Below are 16,930 nucleotides of genomic sequence, written 5' to 3' on the forward strand. Positions count from 1 at the left end.
TGTTACATTCTTTTCCAAATATTCTTAACACTTATTTGATATGTGAATTCAATTAAATAAAGAAATATTTTATAATTTTATGCGTATAAATATTGCACTTAACGTAGACAAAATACTATTATTTATATAATCAACAACTCTACAACATACTTTAACAGTCATAGAACGTATAAGTTGAACATGCACAAAAAAGTAGTATTGTCTTTAAGTTTCCTTTTCACGTTCACAAGTAATAGGTATGTGTGTGTGTATATATAACAATGAGTCAATTTCATCCATACAAAAAATATTATTTACTAAAATAGTTAAGTCGGTCAATCCTACCAAATAGACATAAATAATACCTCTTCCTAGATTGCGGTAGAATTGTTAAGAAGCAATCGATCTTATAATAGTGAAGGTGGTGATCAAAGTTGATTATCAAAGATGATTTTGTCAGATTTTGTAGTTGAAATGGTTGCCGAAGCTCTAAGTTGGTTGCTTGAAGGTAGTCACCGAAGTTTGTCGTCGAAGGTGGTTATTGGAGCCCGAAGTTTATCATCAAAGTTGGTCACTCAAAGGTGGTCGCCAAAGTTGATAATTGAATGTGATTCTTGCTAGAGTTTGTAGTCGGAAGTGGTTGTTAGAGTCCATAGTTGATCACACGAAGGTAGTTGTAGGGTTTGATCATCGAGTTTGTTGTTGGAGGTGGTTGTCGGAGCCTAGAATTGATCGTGCAAAGGTGATCGTCGTGTTGTCATTAGAGATGGTTATCGAGGCCCGAAGTTGGTTCTCAGAGTATGACAGTCACTAATAGTGGCTGATGAATGGAGTAATTGAAAACATTAGAAGAAAGGAGAGTTAAGGCGAGTTGATAAAATATATCAACTCAATTCCTAAGGTATATATTTTTATAAAACCTTTTAAAAATTACAATAATAATAAAAAAAAAATCTAAAAGAGTATGGAGTACTATTAATGATATGTGTTCTAAAGTACTTAAAATCATTTTCATTATTTTTAAAATTATTCAAATTTTTTTAATTATTTAATATAAAATTAAACATTAAATTGATTTTAAATGATTAAATTTATATTTTAGAATGATTGTTGCCAATAATATTCTCACATATCTGAAGGTGGCTCTATAAGTGGTGCACCCTATCACCAACTATCTTCACTACTTGAGTGGAATATGTAGAAGAAACTTTAAAATGGCTTATGAATGCAGTAGTTTTCATCTTTTCACCTTGAAGGTCAATCGTCATTGCAAATCTATTGTTGGCATTCTCATCGATAATCATCTTATATTTATGTTTTATCTCTTCTACCATTTTTTTTTGTTCTCGACCCTTATTCTTAAATATCAGTCAATCCTTTTTATCTTCATACATCTCATTCTCATCACACACAAAAAAAGAAAAGAATTCAAATATTTAAAGAAAGATGTAAAAAAAAATTTGTCACGTGACAAACTATAATTAAACAATTTGGTGAGATGTACAAAGACGACTATAGTCTCAAATACAACTAAGTATCTTTGAGAAGCTGTCCCACGTCATTGGAAGAGGTCCTTTTTAAATCCTCTTTTTAAGTGAGGTTCCACACAAACAAAGTCTTGAGATAGAAACGTTTTCTCTCAAGATCCAATTTTAAAGTTCAAAATGTCAAATGAACCCAATTTTTTAAAAAATGTCAAATACCTCTTTGTTGATGTCATGACCACGTGAAGTTACATTATTGCCTTTTTTTTTTCTTTTTCCTCTTCTTCTCCAATGCGATAAATCTTCCTTTGCATGTTGTCTTCTTCTTCTCCAGCTTCTTCTCCTCTGTACGTCTTCTTCTTCTTCTCCGGCACAACGAGTCCATGCAAGTAGCTCCAATGCGAAACTTTGATGAGCAAGAGAAGAGAGAGAAGAGCAACGAAACGAACTAGGGGGAGAGAGATAGTTATTTGTGAGTGATAAAAGAAGAAAGAGCGAAAGATATAGTGATTTGTAAGTAAGAAAAGAAGAGAAAGCAAGATGAGCGAGAGTGAAACTACTTTTCCGCATGCGCGCGACTATATTTTGGTAATTTCACTCAAATTTGACGTCATCAAAGGGTCATTCGAGATTTTTTTTAAAAAAACCAGGTCATTTCACATTTTTGTCTAATTTTTGGGTCATCCATCTGGCCGACATGAATTTCCCCATATAATGATAGAACTGAAACTCAGAACGCAGCTCTTGCTAGGTGCTTCATACAAGCTACTACAAATAGATCCTCCATAAACATGGCCTCCCCAACTCTATCTTACCCGGTAAACCTTGTAAGCTCTTGTTTCACCCGCCATGAAATTTTAATGTTTATTGTGTCTATACAGCACTAAGATCCATTACTTAGACTTGAGTTTCGGGTTCTGCAGACAAACCATTTTGGATTTGGCTATAATTTGAGTTAGAGGCCACAGAGAAGAAAATCATCTTTCAAAGTTCGTCAGGTCAGTGTAGTTCTTTGTTTGGCTTCCACAAGAAGGGATTAAGATATATATGCCCCTTTTCCCCTTTTTATTTCATTTTGTTTGATTGTTGTTCAAAGTAGAAACAACGCAAAGAGATGCAATCACAAGAAGTGATTTTAAGAGAGAGCCTAATGATCGACTTTCAAAACCTAAAATTAACCAAATTGTAGTTGGTTGTTAGAACTTAACTATTCAGATTGAAGCTTGAATTCATGATTTGATTGTCACTTTTCTTCAAAATCATTGTTAGGGAGGGAAATACTAAATCTTGGACAAGTTCCTAATAGACTAGACATCAATTATCTTTCCTAATGAAAAGATTTGAATTACTTGTTTTAGGTGGCACAGTGGTTGTGCCCTTTCTCTCTATTACAAATCCAATCTATTTATTAATAAACGAGTAATATTTGGACGCAGTCCAAAATGAACATATCTTAATACATCTCATTCTCATTGGATACATAAAGATTTGAGGGATATTGCATGTCCCTCACCTAAATTTAGTTTCTAAATAGTTGTATATTGCGTGTCATCGTAAAGTAATATACAACTATTGATAGCTTCTTGACCCAATAAAACAGCCGTTTTGTTTTCTTCACACCAATACCTCTTTTGATTTGTTTGATTTGTTTTATTTATTTATTTATTATCTCCATCATAAGTATAGGTTAAATGAAAGATTTAGTTCGGGTAATAAATTTAGTTTCTAACTACTCTCTCAAATTTAAATATTTAATAAGAACTTTGATTTTAAATTTCGTGTTTAATAACTTTCGAAACGCTCAATTTTGTGTTTAATAGATTTCTAACATTTTCAACCTTCTAAAAAATTAATGAATGAGGACTTAAGCTTTCATAAATGCAATAATTTAATCGTTTTAATTTTGATTTGTAATAATTTAGTTTTTGTATTTTCAAAATTATAACAAATAACTCTTACTATAAATTTTTTTTATCCAAATTAAATATTGAGCTTTTATTATTTGACGATTTAGACTTTCTAGCTCATAGAAATATTAGATTCTTAATTAGTTTATTCATCAACCTACCAAAATTCTCATTAAATATTAATACTAATTTTTACTTAAGAGATTAAATTGTTACGAATTTTAAAATTACGAGTACTATATTATTACATACTAAAATTTAGAGACTCAATTGTTATAAAGTTGAAATTACATGGAGTAAATAAATTATCACAAATCAAAGTTCATATACTAAAATGTTAGTTTCATGAATATTTGGAATTGAATGTGACTTTTTACCTAAAATTAAATTTTAATTCTAAATTTCTAATAAAACGATGAAATTTCTAATAGAACGATGAACTTTAATATTCTGTCTAATGGGTTAACTAGTTTTTAAAATAATATCAAATATGTCAAGAACACGTTACATACAAAAATCAAAAGTTCAAAATCTATTAAATACAAAATTAAGAGTTTAGAAATTTATTAGACATTATTAAAGTGCAATGAACTACTAAAACTTTTAAAACTTCAGTGATATGTTTATTACAAACTTTAAAGTTCAAGGAAATTAACTAAGGTTAGATATTTAATGGGTAATTGAGGCATGCATTGACGATTCCAAAGAAAATTGTATCTTAGAGTCAAAATTATTTGATTTATAAATATTTAGGAGTTTAATCAATACAATTATAAGTTTCACACGAGTTACTTTTTTCAAATAGAATGTAACAAAATGTATAAATTGATACACTTACAAAAATTTATGATTTAAATCAATACAAATCTTAAAATAGGTATAAATTGATATTTTTTTCTAAATTTTTTTAGTATAAAAATTAAAGAAATGGAATCAAATTTTCAATCACAGGTCCGCAAATACATACCAATTATTGTTAAACCAACTTCATCAAGTAACTTATGAATATATTATAATAAAAAAAAATGTTTAAAAGTCATGAGTTGCATCAGTCCCCTTCAGCAATAATTAGAAATTTCAGAAAAACAGTATTTATCCCAAACTCTCTTTTGTTTTCTAGGACTACTAAATTTTTTTCTTAACTGACCACTTAATAACCGAATAATAGATTATGGCTTTCTATAACCTATCGTTTGCTAGAAAATCTTTAGTATATTATATATCATAATATAAATAGTTATAATATCCAACTTATATTTTTTTAAAAAAAATCACTTTTAATCCCTAAACTTTCATAAAGTAACAATTTAGTTTCTAGACTTTGGTCTCTAATGATTTAGCATCTAAACTTTTAATTTTATAACAATTTAATTCCTAAATTTTACTATGTAACAATTTCATATTTATACTTTCAAATTTGTAACAACTTAGTCACTATTATAAAAATTGTTGTTAAGATTTAATGAGATTTATGCATAATAAATTGATAAACTAATTAAAGACTCGATATTTTTAAAAAATACAAAGTCTACATCATAAAATAATAACCATTAACATCAAAATTCGACAACTTTTTTTTTACATTAGGGACTAAATTGTTACATTTAAAGTTTAGGGACTAAATTGTTATAAAATTGAAAGTACAATGGGCTAAATCGTTACCAACTAAAGTTTAGGGACAAAATTATTACTTTCCTTAAAGATATAAGAAGATGTACTTATCTCTACATATCCCACTCTCATCACACACAAAAAGAAAATAAAATAAATATTTAAAGAAAGATATAAAAAAAATTTATCAAAACTATGATAGGATAATTTAATAGGATATACAAAGATGGACGTAAATTGTGATGTGATGAAACTAAGTAATTTTATCTTTTAGAATACTGAAAAGTGCCTTTGTCTCCAATGCTACCCCACCCTTCTGGAACGTATCCTTTTTAAGTAAGGTCCGATACAAACAAACTCCTAAAATGGAAATATTCTCCTTCTCTGAGCTCTATCCTGCCTGATTCCCATGATCCTATCCAATGGCCATAAACATGAAGATGAACTTCCCCAAATAATGGTGGAACTGAAACTTAGAACGCATCTCATACAATCTACTACTACAAATAGAGATTGCATAAACATGGCTTCTCCAGCTCTATCTTTCCCTGTAAACCTTGTAAGCTCTTGCTTCACCCTCCATGAAATGTTATGTTTATTTTATGTGTACAGCTATAAGGGTCCACTAGTTAAACTTGAGTTTTGGATTTTTGCAGACAAACCATTTTGGATTTGGCCGTAATTGGAGTTTAAGGCCACAGAAGAAAATCATATTTCAAAGTTCGTCAGGTCAGTGTAGTTCTGTGTTTGGCTTCCCCAAGAAGGCTTCGGACTTGAGATATATATGCATTTTTCTTTTTCTTTTTATTTCATTCTGTTTGATTCTTATACAAAGCAGAGAGAAGGAACCACAAGAATTGAATCTTTCTTATTGAAATGTGATCAAAGAGTCGGCCTACATATGAACGCGGCTGCTCAACAAAATAATAAGTATTTGACCCACCAATTTTATAAATTGGTGTTAAATAATTCAACTTCAACAATGTTTACTATTAAAGTTTACACATTTATCGAGAAATTTCATCTTCTACTCTTTTTCTATTTTACACATTTATTGAGAAACTCTATGTTACAACTCTCTACACTCACAACAAAACTTCCTAACTCTAACATATTAACTCTAAACTTCATAGTTCAACTCAGCTCTTCAAATACCCCTAAATATCATAAACTCAATAATTGAAAGCTTATTGAGTTAACAATAATCAGTTTATTACAGTTACAGCAGAACAACAGCCGTTAAATGGCTTGTTTTAATACTGATGAAACATGATTTGATTTGAAGCTCATATCTTAGAGGAAGAATAGATGTCTTAACCATTGAAGTAAGCTAATGGTGAACTTTCAAAACTTATGCAAATTGCAGTCGGTTATTAGGAACTCATCTATTGGGGCTGAAGCTTGAATTCATGATTTGGCAGTCTACTTCTCTTCAAAATCCTTGTTGGGGAGGGAAATGCTAAATCTTAACTTCCTAATAGACAAGACATCAATAGTCTTTCCCAATGAAAATAATTTAATAACTTGTTCCAGGTCACACAGTTATTGTGCCCCTGCTGTCTGTGGTGGGGAATTCTTTAGATTTCCCTGTGCAACTTCAGTCTATCAACTTATAAACCAAGATAAAAGTGTAGGGTGTAGTCTGCTTCATACATGGATTTTACTTGACAGGTGACTTCATATATCTAAAATGTTAAGGACAAGGACCTAATTTTAACATGACGAGCAACAAAGAGATACAAAATTACGATACTGAATGACATCACAAGATGCAGAATTATGTATTTCAATTTTCTTGCAGGAAACGGGCATCGTTGAGTCAAGTAAAGATCCCAATGGGTCAGACTCTCTAAGAACCCAGGAAGGTAGTGACCCTCCTCTGATTAGAGCTTAGCGAGCTTCTGCCGAACAAAATACAGCTGATTTTCACTTTCCTGGACACAATAAAGGGAGGGCAGCACCATCATCATTAACTCAGCTCATTGGTCTAAAACCCTTTATCCATGACTTGCCTCCACTTCCAGAGCTTGACAACCTTTTACGTCCCCAGGGCCCAATACTAGAAGCGCTGCAACAAGCAGCTAAACTTTTTGGAGCATTAGAGACTTGGTTCCTCGTTGAAGGAACCACAAGTGGAATTCAAGCTGCAATTATGGCAACTTGTTCTCCAGGCGAACATATAATTCTTCCTAGAAACTCCCATGCATCAGCTATATCTGCTTTGGTATTTTCTGGCGCAGAACCTGTTTACATCATGCCTGAGTATGATTCCAACTGGGACATCGCCGCCGGAGTCACTCCATCACAGGTGAGCAAGAATCAATGCTTCTCAACTCATAGTTAGATACATGATGTAGGCTGTCAAAATTCAAAATAGACCAATGTTTACTAGTAGTGTGATCTAAGCAGTACCAATTCACAATCTAAGATGCTCACTACTGAAATAAGTTCCATGCTTTTTGATTTGATGCAAGAAAACAGTAAATGGAAGCAGCATCTTAAACCTTCAACATTTTATTGTCCAGACAAAATTGAATTTCCTGATGAAGACCTCCCCACAAAATTTAAACCCTCGCATCTTTTTAAAGTTGATGAATACCCTGTTAGTTTAAATTCTTATTATGCCACAGGTTGTTAGAGCAATCAAAGATTCAGAGATGGAAGGTCAAAAAGTATCTGCAGTTTTTGTTACTTCACCTACTTATCATGGCATCTGCAGTAACTTGAGTGCGATTTCCGAGATATGTCATGCCAAAGGAATCCCCTTGATTGTTGATGAGGCTCACGAGGCACGCTTTGGATTTCAACCTCAACTACTCATTCGGCATTACAACAAGGGGCTGATTTGGTCGTCCAGTCCACTCACAAAGTTCTCTGCTCTCTTACTCAGTCATCGATGTTACACATGTCAGGGAATATTGTAGATAGAGAAAGAGTTTGTAGATGTTTACAATCACTTCAGAGCACTAGCCCCAGTTATCTGCTTTTAGATGCTGCCAGAGCTCAACTAAGTAATAATCCAAACAAGATTTTCAATAAAGCAATAGATTTAGCTAACCAAGCAAAGAACAACATAAATAAAATTTCAGGTATTTCTGTCTTAGAATTTCCCATTTTCTCCAGCTTCCCAGCCTTTGATCCATTGAGACTGACTATTGGTTTCCATCAACTTGGTTTGTCCGGCTATGAAGCAAATGAAATATTATACAAGAATCATGGAGTCATTTGTGAACTTATCGGTACACATTCCATTACAATTGTCATTAACCTTGGAATATGTGAATATGATACTAAGAGGCTGGTGTCAGGCCTCAAGGATGTAAGCTCTTTTGCACGGAATCCAGGAACTGAAGGAAGAAGCAAACTTAACATTTCTGCACCCTTTACTGACATCAAAATCAGCTTGAACCCTAGAGAAGCCTTTTTTGCCAAAAAACGGAGACAAAGCATTAGTGAAAGTGTGGGAGAGGTGTGTGGGGAGCTAATATGTCCTTACCCACCAGGGATACCAGTAACAATCCCAGGTGAGATCATAACTGAGAAAGTTCGAGATATTCTGCTCCATCTAAAAAGCAAAGGTGCCTATATAACAGGTGCTTCTGATCCCCAACTCTCTTCACTTATTGTATGCAATGTGCAGGAGAAAGAGCATAAGACTCATGAATAAATAATTATTTGGATCCTGATCGTTGTAGTTTCTAGAAGAACAATATAGACTAGTGTTTGGAGTGTTTATTAGTATTTATATTGACAAGGAGGCAATGAATGAGGCTGACAAGTATCGATATCCTTGAGTGGGTTGTGATGGAGGAAAATTCTTGGAGGGAATGAATCTTCTGTAATGAGTTAGAACTATCCATAACGTTTGAGTTGCATGAAATAGCATGAGTGTTCATCTTTTCACCTCGAAGGTCAGTCAACTGAATCCAGGTCTATAAACTTTATATTGACATTAATGCAATCATCCTATGATTTCTCTTTTATTGCCACCATATTTTTTCATCCTCAACCATGGATTACTGAAAACCACAGATCCCTTTCGATTTCATCTCACGACCAAGATGAATCTGTCTTGATTGCAAGATGAAATCCAAGACCAAAAATTCTTGCATCTTGCATACTGCTTTACTCTCAGTTGTGAGATGAAATCCTTGAGAGAGTTCTTTGATGGAAACAAGCAATCTCCAACCACAATTTAAACCCATCTCCTTTGCAATCATCTCCCTTCACACAAATTGACCAAAAATCAATTCTTTTATCTTACCTTCCTCCTACATTGGTCAGAATAAAATTGAGAACTCCACAGAAACCAACAAAATTGCCAAACCCCTCCGCACAAGCACAGATTCTCTGAAATCTGAACAAAATTCGTTTAAATCCAACAAAAACCACAGTTTGATCAAACATTTCATTCACAAAATCAAATGAAACAAACCAAGATAACCCAACCAGAATACCCACAAATCAGATTCTCAAAAACTTGAAAACATCTCAAAATGGTGAGAGGTCAAACTAAGACCAAACAAATGCCAAAAACTCAGTAAGTTGCCCACATCAAAAGTCGAGGGACAGCCACATGCCAACACACAAAAGTTTAAAAATGAGCTAAACAAAGTGTATCCATTTGCATTGAGTTTCTTTTTACTACAACAATTAGGAGATAGGAATCAAACCTCCATCCTCAAGAGAGGGAATACATGCCAATACCATTGAGCTAAGCTCTTTGGCCTTTGGCTTGGGATTGAGTTTACCAACTTGAGTAACTGATTAGCATTTTTAATCCCGGTTCCTGATGCAGTACATAACAAACAACAATTCCATGAATTTTCCATCATAACCAATAAAGCATCACGCGCTGCATATAATTTTATACATGTAAACGTACCGATGTCACATCCTAGGTGATACTTAATTCATTCAGCTCGTAAACTAACTCCACAGGTTATAGAACTCTAAATATCTCAAAGAAAATCAATATTCTAGCTCACAAATTACCTTGCGAAGGGAAAGTGGGAAAAAAACCGTCGAAAAAGCCAAAAGAAACACCAAAATCAACAAAGGCAGTTCCACTATTCGACTGAGAGATCAAAATGAATTCTAAGATTTCTACTTACAATTCTTACTGGAAAGGAGTGTGGATCCATGAGCTAGTCCAGTCTCGTTTGGAAGATAATCGACTCTTCATTTCTACTATCAGCGAAGATTTGGGGAGGAAATTGTGGCGAGAGAAACAGAAGAAATGAAGATTGTAATCGGAGTGAAGAGAACCGGCGAGACTGCGCCAATGAGACTGTGAGGTTAATTTACTATTTTACCCTTAAAACGACTGTAGGACAAAATTGGAATTGTGGATATTTATTGGTTTAAAAATAATTTTTCTTTTTCCTCCGTTTTTGTTTCTTATCGTTTCCGCTGGAGAGAACTTCCCAACTGAGCACTTGCTCTGTTAGTTCAAGCAGAATCGGCATAGCCATTTGAGCTTCAAAATAAAATCGTCACTGATTCCTAGAACTTATGGCGATAGCGCTTTGTTTTTCGTGGAGATAGATTTTGCAATGATGGTTTCCTCAGCTCTATCTTCCTCCATAAACCCGGTAAGCTCTTGCTCTTTCTTCATTCCATAAGCTATGCATTTAGCACAAATTTGTGAAGCTCTAGGTCTCGTCTACTAATGAAACTTAGATTTTTCGTTCAGCAGAATCATCATTTTCGGTTTGGTCACAGTTGGAGTAGGAGGCGGCAGAGAAGAAAGTCTTATTGTAGCATCCGTCAGGTCTGCGTCTTCCTCCTTTTCTCATCTGATTACTCCTCGGTGATCCGTGTTGAGTACAAAAAATGTAGGGTAGAAATTTGGGGGGATGGTGTGCTTTGAGTTGAAAATATTGTGTATACCTCTTTGATCACTTCGCTACGCTCATGTTCGTGTATTGTATTCTTTGAGATTGTGTAATCATTAGTTTTTCCCCTTTTATTTTCATTCCGTTTGCTCCGATCGAAAATTATGGTGGGTGCTCGAAACTTAAACTAGGCCCTCCAAGAAGATACTTGATTTCTCTATTCCATGAGCTGTGTTTTTGGCCCCTGTTATGATATGGATAATCAAAGATAAACAAAAAAAAAAAAAAATGTAAATGGTAGAGAATCGATGCAAAGACTTATTCGGTTCACTAACAGTTGGTTAGTTACGTCCACAGGAGAGAGCAATTTATTATTAGAGAAAAAAAACATCAGAATAGATTGTGCGACATCATTAAAATCAGAAAGTTTATATAGCACACTCCTCTAAACTCTAAGGTCAAATTCATACATAATTAAAATAACATAAATAAGAATACAAAATAGGTTTTGCATTATTGGTCTTTCAGAGCGACATCATTAAAATCAGAAAGTTTATATAGCGCACTCCTCTAAACTCTAAGGTCAAATTCATACATAACTAAAATAACATAAATAAGAATACAAAATAGGTTTTGCATTATTGGTCTTTCAAAGTGCCAGGTAACATATTCAGAGCATTCCAACAGCTATCTCCATTGCTCAAATGGACATTTATTTATTGAGAGTGTCTATTTTCAGCTTAAGCTCAATTTGATAGACTTATTTCCCTTGGTAAACTCCAGTCATTGTTCTAAATGTGAAGGATCTATTCTAATTTGATTGCCAAGAAGATGTCAAATAATGTTTTTCAAGAGTGAAAGCATCATGCTATATATATGTTTATTCTTCCATTTTTCTTGCAGGAAGCAAACATTGTTGAGCCAAAGCACAACCAGGACAGGTCAAGAAAAAAGCAAACCACCGAGAAAGCAATTAGAGTACCTCCAATATCCCAAGAAGGTAGTCCCCCTCCTCTGGTTAATGCATTGAAAGTTTCAGCTGAGCAAAATGCTGCTCGTTTTCATTTTCCTGGGCATAATAGAGGGAGAGCAGGGCCACCATCATTTACTCAGCTCATTGGTCTGAAACCATTTGTGCATGATTTACCCGAGCTTCCAGAGCTGGACAACCTCTTTTGTCCAGAAGGCCCAATTTTGGAAGCACAGCAGCAAGCAGCAAAACTTTTTGGAGCATCAGAAACATGGTTCCTCGTTGGAGGAACCACTTGTGGAATTCAGGCTGCAATTATGGCAACTTGCTCCCCAGGAGATCATATAATTCTTCCAAGGAATTCCCACGTATCCGTCATATCGGCTTTGGTGTTATCTGGTGCAATACCCAAATACATTATGCCTGTGTATGACTCCAATTGGGACATAGCTGGTGAGGTTACTCCATCACAGGCAAGTAAGTAACAGTGGTTTTCAACTCATGGGTACTAACATGTCACGTAGGGTATAAAATTTCTCAATGCTTAGTAGTGACTACTAGTTATCTTATCTTAGTAATACCACTCACAATTTAGAAGCCTCACTACTACAGAAGAGATAACAGTTGGTTTGATGTAATATTAAATGTTGCACAAGTTAAGCTCTTTATATTTTGGTAACCAAACATTTAAGACTTAATAAGGAAAAATTTCCCTTAAATTTAAACCTTCAATCTCTATAAGTTGATTAACATAATACACTTTTATTCTAAAGAGCGAATAATTTTATTGTTTCACAGGTAGATAAAGCAATCAAGGATTTAGAAATGCAAGGTCAAAAAGCATCTGCAGTTTTTGTTACTTCACCTACTTATCATGGCATCTGCAGTAACCTGAGTGAGATTTCTCAGATATGTCATGTTAAAGGAATTCCCTTCATTGTAGATGAGGCTCATGGGGCACACTTTGGGTTTCAACCTGAGCTGCCTTTGTCTGCACTCCAGCAAGGGGCTGATTTGGCTGCCCAATCGACTCACAAAGTTCTCTGCTCTCTTACTCAGTCATCAATGTTACACATGTCAGGGAATATTGTGGACAGAGAAAGAGTTTGTAGATGCTTACAAACTCTTCAAAGCACCAGCCCTAGTTATCTGCTTTTAGCATCATTAGATGCTGCCAGAGCTCAACTAAGTGATAATCCAGACAAGATTTTCAACAGAGCAATTAATCTAGCATATCAAGCAAAAAGCAAGATAAACAAGATTTCAGGTATCTCGATCCTGAAATTTCCCCCGGTCACCAACTTTCCTGCTATTGATCCATTAAGACTCACTATTGGTTTCCAACAACTTGGTTTGTCTGGCTATGAAGCAGATGAAATATTGTACAAAAATCATGATATCGTTTGTGAACTTGTTGGGAACCAATCCATTACATTTGTCATTAACCTAGGAACAAGTGAAGACGATATTGAGAGACTGGTTCCAGGTATTGAGGATGTGTGCTCTTTCGCATCGATTCTGGGGATCGAAGAAAGAAGCAAACTCAATGTTTCTGCACCCTTTCCTAATGTCAAGATCAGCTTGAATCCTAGAGATGCCTTCTTTGCGAAGAAAAGGAGAGAGAACATTAAAGAATGTGTGGGAAAAGTGTCAGGAGAGTTGATATGTCCATACCCTCCAGGAATACCAGTAATGATCCCAGGTGAGACTATATCTGAGGAAGTTGTGGATTATCTGTTGCATTTAAAAGGCATAGGTGCATCTATTAGTGGTGCATCTGATCCTAAACTATCTTCACTACTCGTGTGCAATTTGTAAAAGAGCGCAATACGATTGTTAAGTCTGCTTGAATTGGTTTACAATAGTTGGGGGTAATTTGTTGCTGAAGGGGACACATGTTGCAGTGTACCTGGATGAATACTACAATCTATAAATCTTCTGGGAATGAAATTGGACTCGTATTATCATAGTGGCGATTTTTGAGGCTGTTCGAAGAACGATTATTGTTTGCAATGCCCATTTTTTCACCTACAATAGTCAACTAGTCACTCCAAACCTTACCTTTTAGATGCTGTAAATTATCCAATTACTGTAAATTTTGCCTTTTCTCTACCAAATTTTGTTCTTGAATTAACTGGTTGAGAGAGAATGTTTGTTTTGAATCAGATGTCAATTTAGGAATAGTTCACATTGCAGATTCAACCAGCATCGACTGATTTTATAGTTGGTTATATTATTAACTATGAACTTTTGTTAGCAATACATCTTGCTGATATAAATAAATAGGCCAGTTCTTTTAGTTTTACTGTTGGCATTGAAATTGTTCAAGTAAAAACTAATGGCTTATTTGAAGACCATTTTGGTGCCATCTAAAAATTAACTTCCATTTTAAAAACCAAAATAATTTGTGAGAACAGCAAACTAATAACTTCAGACAAAAAAAAAAGCCCACGAGTCGAGACTTAACTGACTGACATATACCATCCTTTCAAGGATTGAAAGTTCAAAGTCACAACATCCATAGGTTGTTGAACTAAAAAAGGGCAAAAGAAAATTAAAAACAAAGCTTTGAAATAAAGAAATTCATATATCAGCTCAGCCAAATGCAAGGGGATAAAGCCCTCTATATCAGCAAAGTAAAAGAATCTTGACAATATATGAACTAGCATGCATCTCAATTATTTAATGGGCAATGATTCCTGAAGGGGTGAGTGTTTACTCCATTATTCATCAATAGCCAAAACTTCATATCTTTCCTCACTAACTGAAAACCTACTCACAGGATACCATTTCTAAATAACTGGTGCAAACAGATGACAGAAGCCTACCATTAACCAAAGTAAACCATTAAAGCTGCCACCAAAAATCCGGGAACATTAAGCATCTACAATTACTGGGTTGGGATCGATGACTCAAGCTCAAGACAAGATATACTGCTTTATTTGCTATAGAAAATACAAAATGAAATGAGACAACTCAAAGGAAAGCCAAAATAAGCTCATATAGCATTTCCCAGTAATCAAATTAGGGATAGACAATAAACCAACATTAGGTACACCCCACGTCCAGAGGAAATGTATTGTAGAAAGGAAGTTGGGTCTAGAATCGCTAAGATAATGCTCAATCTTTGGGGCAAAGCAAGCTTTACAGAATTAGCAACTATATTCAGAATTCAGACAAGAGAAAGAGTTGGAGTACAATGAAACATATAATCCTACACGATTCCAAGAGAATTAATCAGACAGTAGAAGACATTTATATGGGTTTATCACAACTCAAGGGAGAGGATAATTCCCAATGAACAAAGAGTAAGATCCTGGGTTAGAAACAAACTGACCCTATTAAGTATTATATCAGGAGCCTACACAGAGAACAGTGTACATAAAATAAAAACCAAAACGGAACAACATACTCATAGATTAGATAACACAAGATACTGAGAACATGATACTCACATTGCAATTTATTATCACAATTTAAGGCCAAGATTTAAATAATAGAACATAACAAAAGATAATAGAATCAAGTTATACAACGGTGACTGTAAATCCTTGATCAATTCCTATTAACTTGAAACAGAAGGCTGGAAAACAGACAATACAAAATGGGGTTTTTGATAGTACAGCCCATTATCAGTCTTGTATTCTCCATCCAAGACAGCCTTGACGGATCAGATAGCGCAAATAAACCCTAATATCGTTCAATTATTTTGATAAACAGACAATATTCGGAAAAACGAAGAGCAAAGTGATAACATAATCAGATATTTCAGAAGAAATGACAAATAGATCAAAATTTTCACCTCAAACTATTACATGTCTTTGTAGTTCAAGCATGCCAATATTATACCCAAACTTGCCTAAAATTTATACGCTAACCCACCCCCAAAAACATTCATATAAAACAGAAACCCAAGTCGTGAATCCACAGAAAAGGCACCAATCCATGATGAAAAGCGCTAAATCTTGGAAACCAACGTATAGAAAGCAATCAGATCAGACGGGGCTGAGAAGTTGAGAGAGCTGAGGCTTAGGCTCAGAGTTCATGCCGATTATGATAACCAGAGGAATAAAGCCATAGTGGGTGATGACCTTAGCTTTCTTTACGGCCCAAGTAGTCCACTCCTTGAAGGATTGGGTTGCAGATTTCTCCTCAGATGACTTGGATGAACCCTTGGAGCTCTTGCCCTTGCTCCTAAGAGAAACCTTCGACGCCATTGTTGGGAGAATTCGATCTCTGCAAAATGCTGGAACCTTCTTGTTCTTGTTATATTTGCGCGACTGTACTCTCTTTAAACCCTAAATACACCACACACGTGGACCGGCTACCTTGTGAGTTATTACCGGCTATAGCCGGTTCAACGTGGCGTGAGCCTCAAATCCTCAAGGGTAACTCGCAAATTCGCAATTAATCAGTATTAGTAAAACGATATTATAACCATAAATAAATAGATTTTAGTTGCTTTATAATTTTTTTTTTTCCTAAGAAGAACTTTGGTTGCAATTTACCCTATAAAAAAATTTAAAAATTAAGAGCCATCTTTTTCCCCAAATTATTGTAAGATGGGGATCTATCAACGTAAAACTTGAAATAGTAAATTATAGTATCAATACCCTTCTATAAAATTTATACCATTCTAAAAGATAGTTCAAATTTGAATATGATAATCACATTCTAAAAATATATATCATTTAACTTAGCCATGCACGGTTATTGTAGAAAATAACGAGCAATATATAAGTGTGCTTTTATTAGAAAATTGGTGGAAAGACCCAATGACAAACTTGTAATTAAGGATTGATGGTATTTTTGAAATTAAGTGAATCCTTTTCACTTTCAGGGCTTCATCGTGAGGCATAAAAGGAGAAAGAAGAAAGGACAACCATAGAGAGGGTATACCACACTTAGGGAGAGAAGAAGTTCGCTACAGAGAAAGAGAAAATGTCGTCGAAAGTACTGGGTGTTTTCGGTTCCGATCGGTGGCGCTGATGGTGATATTCAGCGTGGGTTTTCGACGTGACATGGCGCTCAGTTTTAGTCATTTTTTATGGCTTTGTGTAGGTGTCTTTGGCGAGTGGGTTCGATTCGGTCAGAGGTGTTGTCCAACGAATGGGTTTCCAGTGTGGAGGTTTTCAGGCATAT

At 34.6% G+C, this 16,930-nt stretch overlaps 2 protein-coding genes and 2 long non-coding RNA genes across 5 annotated transcripts; 2 read left to right on the forward strand and 2 right to left on the reverse strand.

Annotated features, from left to right (window-relative positions):
* The first annotated feature begins 5,409 nt into the window (after window positions 1-5,409).
* On the forward strand, window positions 5,410-6,977 carry LOC150037601 (uncharacterized). The gene is made up of 3 exons (XR_016527692.1): window positions 5,410-5,540; window positions 5,638-5,710; window positions 6,783-6,977. It is a non-coding gene; the product is annotated as an uncharacterized LOC150037601 (long non-coding RNA).
* LOC120070562 (uncharacterized) lies at window positions 6,480-10,273 on the reverse strand. Its single transcript, XR_005479984.2, has 3 exons — window positions 10,096-10,273; window positions 9,655-9,770; window positions 6,480-7,339 (listed from the first exon to the last, which is right to left on the reverse strand). It is a non-coding gene; the product is annotated as an uncharacterized LOC120070562 (long non-coding RNA).
* Window positions 10,274-10,360: 87 nt separating this feature from the next.
* LOC120070560 (uncharacterized) lies at window positions 10,361-13,996 on the forward strand. 2 transcript variants are annotated; one of them, XM_090310728.1, is made up of 4 exons: window positions 10,361-10,575; window positions 10,680-10,754; window positions 11,722-12,265; window positions 12,591-13,996. In XM_090310728.1, the coding sequence occupies exons 1-4, from the start codon at window positions 10,537-10,539 to the stop codon at window positions 13,604-13,606; spliced, it is 1,674 nt and encodes a 557-aa protein (XP_090166854.1). In that variant the 5' UTR covers window positions 10,361-10,536; the 3' UTR covers window positions 13,607-13,996. The 2 variants fall into 2 exon arrangements, with proteins under 2 accessions (XP_090166854.1, XP_090166853.1); XM_090310727.1 differs by having other exon boundaries at window positions 10,365-10,575; window positions 10,677-10,754.
* Window positions 13,997-15,554: 1,558 nt separating this feature from the next.
* Window positions 15,555-16,069, reverse strand: LOC120071395 (mitochondrial import receptor subunit TOM7-1-like). Its single transcript, XM_039023656.2, has one exon. It carries the CDS (start codon window positions 16,003-16,005, stop codon window positions 15,784-15,786), a length of 222 nt encoding a protein of 73 aa, XP_038879584.1. The 5' UTR covers window positions 16,006-16,069; the 3' UTR covers window positions 15,555-15,783.
* Window positions 16,070-16,930: the final 861 nt, after the last annotated feature.

This window comes from Benincasa hispida, chromosome 2 (assembly GCF_027475165.1).
Source record: "Benincasa hispida cultivar pf3 chromosome 2, pf3_genome.v1.1, whole genome shotgun sequence".
In the NCBI taxonomy this organism is placed as follows: Eukaryota; Viridiplantae; Streptophyta; class Magnoliopsida; order Cucurbitales; family Cucurbitaceae; genus Benincasa; species Benincasa hispida.

Bases quoted from the DNA above. Each gene is read 5' to 3' on its own strand.
- LOC120071395 (XM_039023656.2), bottom strand. From the start codon at position 16,005: ATGGCGTCGAAGGTTTCTCTTAGGAGCAAGGGCAAGAGCTCCAAGGGT.
- LOC120070560 (XM_090310727.1), top strand. From the start codon at position 10,537: ATGATGGTTTCCTCAGCTCTATCTTCCTCCATAAACCCG. The intron at 10,576-10,676 runs GTAAGCTCTTGC...TTTTTCGTTCAG, and splicing joins TATCTTCCTCCATAAACCCG to CAGAATCATCATTTTCGGTT. The intron at 10,755-11,721 runs GTCTGCGTCTTC...TTTTTCTTGCAG, and splicing joins CTTATTGTAGCATCCGTCAG to GAAGCAAACATTGTTGAGCC.